At 33.5% G+C, this 10903-nt stretch overlaps 1 protein-coding gene across 1 annotated transcript; it reads left to right on the top strand.

Annotated features, from left to right (window-relative positions):
• The first annotated feature begins 893 nt into the window (after nucleotides 1-893).
• LOC124360997 (STAM-binding protein-like) lies at nucleotides 894-10666 on the top strand. The gene is made up of 3 exons (XM_046815035.1): nucleotides 894-1154; nucleotides 5780-5878; nucleotides 10486-10666. Exons 1-3 carry the CDS (start codon nucleotides 1036-1038, stop codon nucleotides 10664-10666), a joined length of 399 nt encoding a protein of 132 aa, XP_046670991.1. The 5' UTR covers nucleotides 894-1035.
• The last annotated feature ends 237 nt before the right edge of the window (nucleotides 10667-10903 follow it).

Raw genomic sequence — 10903 nt, forward strand, 5'->3', positions numbered from 1 at the left:
CCGGCTCGCGAGCTAGGCTCGGCGAGCCAGGCTCGCGAGCCAGACTCGCAGGTGTATGGGGCCCTTAAAGATGGGCCATGTTTTATGTATCTCTGCCTAAAGTTTCCACACCTTTCAGAAGCTAAACTGAAAGAAGGCGTCTTTGTCGGACCAGACATTAGAAAAATGATGTTAGACCTTAACTTTGAATCGACAATGACCTCAAATGAGAAAGAAGCATGGGTGTCATTCAAGCAAGTGGTTACCAAGTTCTTGGGGAATAAAAAAGATCCAGAATATGTTGCTATTGTTGCTAACATGTTAAAGAACTTTAAAAAGTTAGGGTGTTTGATGAGCCTGAAAGTTCACTTCCTGAACAGTCATCTTGATTACTTCCCGGAAAACTTGGGCGATGTAAGTGAGGAGCAAGGAGAGCGTTTTCACCAGGACATTAAACTGATGGAAAAAACGCTATCAGGGCCGCTGGAACACTAACATGATGGGGGACTACTGTTGGTCACTTCACAGAGAAGTTCAGCAGGCGACTCATCGTAGAAATAGCTACACAAGAAGTTTCAAAGAAAAGAGGGAAAGAAAATACAAACCAATCCCAGATGACTAATGGAACCTGTATTATACCACATGTATAACTCTTTCAAGTAACCTATTGTATTAATATATTCATAATTATGATGTAACATAGTGTTTCATTAATTTCACCATATACCGTATTTATACTACATAAGAAACTACATAAAAATGTATACTACATAAAAACCCAAATTGCAGAAAAACTATGGGTGATACAAAAAAACTAAGGCCAGATTTGGATTCAGCACATAAAAATCTATAAAAATCAGCTATTAAAGTAAAAAAAGTTTTCACAAAAAAATTTTTCGTTGGCCTGTGTAATCTATAATTAGAATGAAGTGCAAGTGCTAGTGGGAAATTGGCGTATATGACGTAGTATGTTTGTTTCCTCGTGAGTCATTGGGATGTAAAATAAATTTAATATCAGTTTTAGCATTGTGGTTGTGTTTTTATAAAATACCATAAATGTTAAAAACAGATCAAAAATTTGCAATGGACATTGTTTCGACCCCAGAAGAACGTTTGAAAAGACTACTTACAGATTATGCATCTGTAGAAATTGACGCAAGTATACCTCCTAAATGGTATGTTGGGTTATATTTATTATTTTAAAATATAGTTTTATTTACTAGGATATTTTATTTAGCAACCTAAAAAAAAAACTCATGTTCGTTTATACCCTTCTAATTATGTTATAGACTACTTGAGTAGTGCACAATAAGACTGAGTGAATAAGAGACTTAAACTACTGGAAACTGCTATATTTAATTAATCATTAAGTTATTAATTATTTTAGATATAAAACAGCTTTTTGCTCACTCTCTCCACTGGCCCTGCAAGTATCTTGTCAAATAGAATAAGGGGGAAGAGTCTTTACAGTACATGGTCAATGGATTTAAACCCATGCTATCTCTAACTTTTTGGATCCAAAATCGGATGTTTTAGACCGCTCTACCGTTGGCATTTCTGGGAGGGTATGATAAGTGGACCCGGTTTTTATATCGAAATTGGCAAACGATATTACTTAACCATAACAATCAATATAATCAATCGGTACTGATTAATTATTTTGAACAGTTAACTTAAATAATCTATATCAACAGCTGTAAACACTTTCAAATAATACACGTAAGGTAATATTTCAATTTTACATAAGTAACATTTGATCATTAAAAATGGCAGTAAATTTTAGAAAAATACACGACATTGCTTTGAGAAATGATGACATATTTACATGGTTTCATCATGTTGGACTCGTACCGAAAAACCCATTATGTGAAATTTGTGGGAAAGAAACAACACTGTAACTGTGAGAGGAGCAAATATGGCCGTCTTCAGTTTTCATAATTTTAATTATACAACTGGGAATATCTCAAAGGTGCAATTATTGCAGTGCAATTGGTTTTGATCACTGTAAATATTAAATTCATATTTAAATTTAAAACTTATGATTGTTATTGAGGACTATACTTTTATATCGATTGATGGTCTAGGATTTGAGATACGAATATTAGGTATCGATGACTATATTCTTTAATATAAAATACTGGGTCTGCTTATTGTATCCTACCCGGCATTTCCAACGAATGATACTAGAATTTGAAATAAATACCTGTAACATAATTCGGTTCAACATTTCTCAGGAATTACATGACAGATTGTGTTAATCCGCTCACAACATCAAACGCTCAAAATAATATCTAATTGTCTCCGAGACATGTGAAAAAAACATTGGTAAATATTAAGATCAGCGACTACCGCTCCAATCGCCGTAATTTTTTGCATACTAACACACAGGTTAACGTACCGTATTTTCGCCAAAAAAAATAGTCCCGATTATCGCTAACATATACAAACCAGTTTTTCTGCAGTACAATGTTGGCAATACAAAACACATAAATAACAAGATTTTCGACTATCAAACTAAAAACAATGGCCGACCTTGGTCGTTTTGATGAGTTGACAGTAGTCACGTGACAAACAGGAAAGTTTCCGATTGGCCGGGCGGATCACGTGACCTATAGGACGGCTTCGATTGACTGCCAGACGTAAACAAACAAACCCACATGGACAAGGAATAATTAAGTGAAGTTATTGACATGGCGTGCGATGGTTCTTGTCACACGCTAAAAAGACCCTAGCTTGCCTATTCAAAACTCAGATCACGCGCTGCTTGCCTGCTGCGCAGCGCTTTGCGCTGCTTGCTCTTTTACAAAAAAAATTAACTCGAGCTTGCAAAGTCCAAGCCCAGATCACGCCATGACTGCTTACACACACAAAACTCAGACAGAACTAACGCAGGTTTCGTTACAGGCAAAAGATAAGCGGCGCGCGTTTATCACTGATAAGATAAGACGAGTTTATACTAGAAGTAGTACCTGGACTACTGCCCTACGAACTAATAACACCAAAAAAATGAATAAATGCAATGTCAGTCAGGTCTTTTTTAATTTTATTTTTTTCAAAATTTTTTTGGGGGGGGAGAGAAAACGGCTACGGCGATAATCGGGACTATTTTTTCCGGTGAAATTACGTTAACCTGTGTTAGATACAAAAAATTACGGCGATCGGAGCGGTAGTCGCTGATCTTAAGATTTACCAAAACATTTAATACAGATATAGGGTCCTCAAAGTTGACTGACCATCTCACAGAACATTATTCAGATAGGGAAACCAAATTATTTGTTTTCTGTGTTGAGGTTCTTTGTTTTAATTTGGCTACAGTATAATAAGAGGCCACCACCGCAATAGAATCATATTAAATTTATGATTATACAAACTATCGAAAAAAAGTGTTGACACGAATTACGTTATATAAAAACTATCTATGTTGTGTATCTATAAAATGTAACAAACAAAACAGTTTTAACATTTAGTTACTTTTTAGTGTTTTTAAGGATAGACTATGATTCTTATTGTGGTGGTGGCCTCTTATTATACTGCAGCCTTTAATTTTATCGAAGCCGTAAGAGATTTTTATCCTGGACAACGACAATAATTTTAATTTAGTTCATGTTTGTTTGGTTTATTTAAGTTTTGTTCAGTTGTTTATTAAATTTTTAAATAGCTTTTTATTTGTGATTGATAAAACCAAATATTTTGTATAAAATGCTTTTAATCCTATTAAAAATGTATATTATGTGTTTGATTATTTTGGTTTAATAATTCATCATCAATATATTCTATACTGTATGTTTTTTATTAAGTGCCATTCTCAAGGCATTTAATTTTTTATGTTTATTCAAATGAGTTCCAGTTAGCAAAGAACAACATTATAGTTAATTAAAAGTTTTATTTAATAACTCACTCATACCATAAATAAGCCAGTAATCAGCCTTGTTTATTCCTTGGTCCACTAGATGTTGGTATGGTATGCTACACATATTTGCAATCACAATCAATTCTAGATCTCTTTTACTGTACATTTTTATTTCGACTTCTATACTCACGATCACAACAAGGCTATACCTACTACCTGTGTCCGCCACTACCCCCCCTGCACATAACTGTTGCTCAGATTGCTGAACATTGTAGATCAGCAATTCCAATCAGGGTATACCCAAGACTATTATCCCTTAACGCTACAAGGTTATTCAGTTGTAAAGATGAAGTGGTACAGAAAATGATACAGTAAATACTAAACTGATAGTCTATTCGATTGCTTTGGTGGGCCGATATGGAACTGAAGTCGATCATGGTGCTCCACTGCACCGTTGGTAATAAACAAAAAACCGCCATAAAGATAGTACCTAAAAGTTACAGATCAAAATTTTAGATGGTGTGCGCACTAATGGCTTGAGCTGGAGTGTGGGTTATAAATTGATTATATATATTTTTAAAGAATTTTTTATATTCAAAGTTGACATCAAAATTCTAAGAGTTTCTGTTTAACTCAAAACCATCAATGTGAGACAGTGAATACTAAATTCAAACAGATATTTTATTTGTAACCTTTAAAGTCATCAATGTGAGGTAGATATAAAGGGTGTTCAACTTAAAAAGAGTCCCCAAATCTGTGTAAGTAACAATTTATTTATTGACAAACACTTAAATTGTACTGAATTACAACAAATTTTGAAAATGTCCATTCATTTCTATACACTTGTCAACACGTTTCACCATGTTCCTGGCCACTCTTCTTAGCGGTTCTCTGTCTATCTAATTCATTACATTGGTAATTTTTGTCTTCAATTCCTGTAGGGTATGAGAATTGCTCCTTTAAACAATTTCTTTTTAGTAGCCCCACAAAAAGAAGTCAAGACTAGACAGATCAGGAGAGTGTGGAGGCCAGTTAAAATTATTCTTCCATACAAAAAATCCAGTAGCATCTCCACACTAGAGCGAGCTGTATGGCAAGTGGCACCATCCTGTTGCAGCCAGCAGTAACGCTAATCCTCTTGCAATATGCCTATGAACTGTTGGATAATGTCTTGGTAGAGAGCAGCATTCGTAGTTGTGTCAAAAATAGAAAGTACCTATTGAAACGCCTTGAAACCACACACCGTACGCCCGTTTTTTTTTTTTTGTGTGTAGGAGAGTTTAGATGAAAATTTGTGGGCTGTCAGTACTTCAGGTCTGGTAGTTGTGGCTATTAACATAACCTCCAAGATAGAAACAAGATACATCTGTAAAGAACACTTGATCTAAAATGTCAATGTTGCCTCTAATCAATGTCTTGAACTGCCAATGGGCAGTAGTGAACCCTTTTGACATCAGCATCCTTCCGATCATGGAAAACCTGCATTCAATATACGAATAACATTCCAGTATTCTTCTCACAGCAGTGTGAGCTGAACCTAATGAAATGTTCTTTTCCTGGCTTAGTCTTTGCAAAGGTGTATGTGGAGATCTTGTAACCAATGCAATGATTTTAAAATTTTCAACATTTTTGCTAATATTATGGCAAATAAATAATAAAATAGTGCGGAATGTGGTTTCTTTAGTTTAACTAATCTTAAAGTTAATAGTTTTTTAATAAAGAATTTAAAATGGCAGCTAGCAGGTAAACAAGACATTTCTCTACCTATGTTTAAATGACTTTTTTTGTTTAAAATGATGGGTACCGTGAGCCTCAGAAGTTTCTAAACTCGTTGGTGAACACCCTGTATATTTAAACTCAAACTAGCATTGGATTGGTTTCTTAGAAAATAGAGTTAATTATTATTATAATGATTGCTGTAAATTATTAATCATGCTAATTATTTTTTAGGTATTATCATTTAGGATTAGAAATGGTGAGGATGGCGAATGTTTATCGTGAAGAAGGACAGTTAGAAAATGCTTACGTTTTATACATGAAGTTCATTGTGTGAGTATAAATAATTGATTTTCCAGTGATGACATTGTATAAAAAGAACAAGTAATATAATTTGATTTAATTTGTATCTAACTAAGGACCTTGTAGATCCTTCTTAAAATTGTGTTGTTGTTTGTCTGTTATAACTCTTGATATAAAAGTCGTAGAGATTTCAAACTTAGTACTTAGGTTACTTTTGTACCAAGGAAAAGCTCTATTGATTTTGGTGTCTAAAGGTAACAGTCAGGTTTATCAAAATTTTATTTCGGACACCACTGCCAGTGAGCCTCATATTTTTTTGTGGCCACAGGCTAAAAGTGTCCACAGTTAATGCGTGAAAAAGAAACATTGTTGGGCTATCAATCAATTTTATAAAATCTAACATTGTCACAGACCTAAATCCTAGAATCTGAAGTCCACATGTGTTAAAAGAGATCAAACAAAAATTGGAAATGATGACACCCAAAATGAATTCTTTGTGTTGTTTCAACATCAGAGACAGCTAGACTACAAAGAGGTCTGTGCGGTTTACCAACCAGCCATCTAGTGTAATCTTGATGAAGAGGTGTTCTCAATGTGTCCTGATTATGCACCTGATAATGAGTAACTTACTTTTTGGAATATTTCTATAATGAAACAAATCCACCAGTTTTTTGTTACGTTTTTATTCTTCAAACTCAACTTGAATTTTTGAATATTTTTGTTTGATTTTGTAGTATCAAATGACTAATTTTTGAGCTTTAATATTACCATAAAATATCACAACAATATTTTTCTTACGAAGTTTGGTGAAAAATCAAGTAATTTTTATGTTGAACTAAATGCATATATCAGCATACATAATTATTTTAAAATTATAATGTTCACAATTAGTATTAAAGTATGTATTTGATGTTTTTTAACTGACTTATCCAGAGTTAACTAATTAATTGCTGTTACTCAACTAGGCTAATATGTTTTATACAGATGTAAAAATTAGAAATTTATTGTGAAATATGAAAAGGAATACAGAAAACAATTTAAAAAGAAAGAAGTCATACAATTATCATTTATTAATATCAGTAAATTATCAACACAAATAATCAGTGAATTAATTTTTTATTTTAATTTGTCTTCATTGTATGGCTGACGTAAGTGTGAAGAGCTCTTCATTTCAATTTGTGGCTTCACTATCAAGGCCTAATCTTATCTTTAATTATGTCAAGGTATTTGTTTGATGTTTATAATCATCACAGTAGAGACAGGCGGTTGAGTAATTTATATAAAAGTGATACACATCTTTACTTATTTGTTACTAAAACTCTGTTACCTAGTTGTATAAGCCTTTGACGCTGGCGCTATTTAATATGCGCTGTATCTGAGTGGCAGTGCGCACGAGACCTGCCTGCCCTCGCTGAGCGGCGGGATTACACTAAAATCTCACACATCGTTCTAGTTATTTGCCTCTAACTTTCTTATTTTGTATTCAATTGGTTCAAAGTAAAGTTTTTATTTTGTAAAATTAAATTATCTTTATTTTAAATTAATCTGACGAATTTTCCGACAATTAATATATGTGTTTTACACTAATTTAGTTTGAAAAACTTGGTGTTTCATTACATTTTAAGCGTGTTTTGTGGTAACAAAACCTAGAATGAAGCTGTTATAAAATACTTATCATTGAAATTAGTTTAAATATCAGTATACAGCTTATGTTAGATTTTAATTAAAAAAAATAACATTTTCTTTGGGATAAGAATACACCAATACATTTTTATAGTTACAAATTGTAATGAGTATAGTTTAGTAAATTAAAGTTATTTACACAGATCAAAATAGTTTCGAGTATGATTTTCAAGTCCTTTTAATAATGTAGGATGGTGCGATACCTTTGAAAGCAAGGATCCAAACACAATCCTACGTCACAACCACTACAGTAGATATTAGATCTCTTCTCTCTTCCGGCTTTGCGGCAAGAGAGCTACACAGCGTCGTCGAGTGTTGGATTGTTTTGGCCAGTGATTACTATTTCTAGCAGAAAGCCTGGTGGTTTCTCGTATGGTAGGACTCTGAACAATTCACTCAGTGGAACTAAAACGAAGAATAAGTCCCTGGACAAGCTTTAGTCGAAAGTCACTAAGAGGCTTCTTTGTTCCATTTTCCGGTTTGTAGAGAATATAGCTGTTCAATACAGTGGTATCCAATAATGAAAGAATAGTTCTTTGCAAGTAAACGTTTCAAAACAAAGTCAACAATTTCGATTTGTTTTGTGTGAAAAATACAACCTTTTAAGAAACAAACAACACACATTTGGCATGAAAAGGTTAGTTCGTTTAGGAGATACAAAATAAAGAACAAAGCACTACAGCACGGGACAACAGGTGTCCCGCTCACTACTCAGCCACCCAAGTATGCCGGGTCAGACGCTGTCCCGCGCGCTACTCGGCCACTCATCACGAGTGGGACAGACGCTGTCCCGGCCGACCTCAAAGGGTTAAAAATCTGTGTACAGACATCGATTTGAGAAAAACTATTGAATAAATAATACTATTTTGCTGTAGTTGAGTTTTAGCTAATCTTTATTTTATATACATATATATTTATTTATTTATTTCTTGTGTGCGTGTGTATGTCACTGAACTCCTCCTAAACAGCTGGACCGATTTAATGAAATTTGTTGTATGTCTTCAGGTGGATTTGAGAATAGTTTATATTTACAATTCGGTCCAATTTAAGTTGTTTAATCAATATTTTATTTATAAATTTTTGTGATTTTGGAATGATTTAATTTTGATCTGGCAGACTCGCTATGACACGTTATACAAAGTGAACTGATACTTAATAGCTATTAATACTTTCAGCTGAAGTTCGTCAAAAAGGCAGAAACATTTGTTTACATTTAAAATTTAGAAAATTATTATTGTAAAGTGCTTGATCAGTAGTGTAATGCAGAGTGCATAGACGAAGTTATTACCTAATTTTAGATTGCACCAATGATCAATAAACTATCTAATGCAATGAAAATACTATTAAATGCTGTTATGAAAACCATTTCATTGTACAAAGCAGTGAATGTTTACACATAAGGCAATCGAATTTGGTAAATGAAAAGAACCGAAAGAAGATGCTTCATGATCCAAATTGGTTTTCGTTCATACATTTTCTTGATCGGAGCACAAGGCAAACTCCACAATAATACTGGAAATATCTTAGACAGAAAATTAATTTTAACAGACCGAATTTGATTCTTAATAAGAAAATTAGTTTATTGAGATTTATCCATATAAATTAATTGTACTGAATAAGTTATTAACACCTAGCAAAAACCACAAAAGTTAGAGGCAGGAAATATGGTACACACCTTCATAATGCGCCCAAGAGGCTCACGAAGGAACTACTATAAATTATCTCAGGAGTGTATAGAATGTGATGGAAAAAGAATACATGAATATAGTGTACTGTTTTTCAACAGGAAATTGTGTGCAAAGCTGTAGGCAACTGCTAGTCTATGTATTAGTTACGCTATGTATAACTCGAGAACAGCTGGACCGATTTTTCTGTTTTTGGACTTGTCTTTGTAGGATAATAAGTATTAGTAATATGATATTTTATCAATAAAAATAATAAAAGAGGCAAAACATCTGTGATAATGGTGATGTGTTATAAAAAAACACAAGTGACAGTTCATGTAATGTTGTTTAAGATTTGTTTTGAATTAATGCTAAATTCACAGGTAATATAATATGTTTATTTTATGCAAGAATCATTCTTATTAACAATGCTGTGACCGAGAAGATCTAATCTTTCCTGACAAAGCCGTAATACAGTTAGGATTCGAAACATTGTAAATGAAACCACTGAAGAAGAACAAGAAGTTGCACGAGAAGGGCGCTGCATTAGTATGGCCAGACTGCGTACTTCTCAATCATGAGAGCAAAGAGAGGCAGCCCTTGAAACGGTTCGATTGGCAATGCGAAATTGTCAAGCAAACCTCAGAGATGAACAACTAGATAATTTTCGACATTCAAGAAGAGGTTATTCAATTTTTGATTTCAATCGAGCAGCGTTTCAATATGATTGCAACATTGACTACAGCTCGCATGCTTCCGTTAGATAAATAAATCAATTGGGCAATCCTTGAAAGTTTGTGGTCTAAGTCTGGAAAATGTATGTTTTTCATACGGTCAATTGTATGTGCCATGTTCATGAGTCGGAAAACCATCTGCTTTGTTTGTTCTTGCAGAGTGCTTTTCTGAAGAGTGCACTTTTCCTGCCAGTTCCCATGTATTTTACTGTACTGATAAAAAAAAAATTAATTGAATAATTTTATTCATTTTAAAATCCTAAATCTGCCCATTCATTGACTGTTAGGCAGAACAAAGTTCGCCGAGTCCGCTAGTTTAGAATAATTTCGGAATTTGAAACAGTAATCTGTGACTGCCGCCTAAACCTTACAAACAATTATTACAAAAATCATATACGTGGTGTTGAGCCCAAATGTAGGAACATTGTATAAAAAATATGCTTACAAAGTGTACTACAGTAACAAATTTTACTCACAAAGGATTTGTTCTTTTTATTGTTGGATGATTTTTAGTAATATTCTCATATTTTCATCTGATTCATATGTGCTTTTCTAGATTGTTCCTGGAGAAAACAAAAACTCATCCAGGTTGGAACACTCTGCCCGAGACTAATAGAGCTGTTATCCAACAAAAGTTGAGGGAGGTGTTCCCTAAGGCAGAACAACTCAAAAGTGAGCTGTCTAAAAAGTTTAAGGAAGAATATGAACGCTTTTTAAAAGATGAGGTATTTCACTAAATCATTTCAGTTTTACAATATTTTACTAAATCAAACTGTATGGATTTTTTTATTGATTAAGTTTTGTGTCATAAAGAGTTATGTTTGGAAAAGTATATTACGAGTGCATGATTGTATGTATTTTGGCCCATAAAGTATTTATTAGGAAATAAGTAATATAGTGAATGTGAAAATAAAATAAATTAGTATTAGTTTTGTGTACAGTTTTGTGAGTGTGCGAATGTGTGTGTGTACGCT

The sequence above is a fragment of the Homalodisca vitripennis genome, chromosome 4, assembly GCF_021130785.1.
Source record: "Homalodisca vitripennis isolate AUS2020 chromosome 4, UT_GWSS_2.1, whole genome shotgun sequence".
NCBI classification, from domain to species: Eukaryota; Metazoa; Arthropoda; class Insecta; order Hemiptera; family Cicadellidae; genus Homalodisca; species Homalodisca vitripennis.

Excerpts from the sequence above, each read along its gene's own strand:
- LOC124360997 (XM_046815035.1), top strand. The coding sequence starts at position 1,036 with ATGTTAAAAACAGATCAAAAATTTGCAATGGACATTGTTTCGACCCCA. Across the intron at positions 1,155-5,779 it reads GCAAGTATACCTCCTAAATG|GTATTATCATTTAGGATTAG; the intron begins GTATGTTGGGTT and ends ATTATTTTTTAG. Across the intron at positions 5,879-10,485 it reads TTATACATGAAGTTCATTGT|ATTGTTCCTGGAGAAAACAA; the intron begins GTGAGTATAAAT and ends GTGCTTTTCTAG.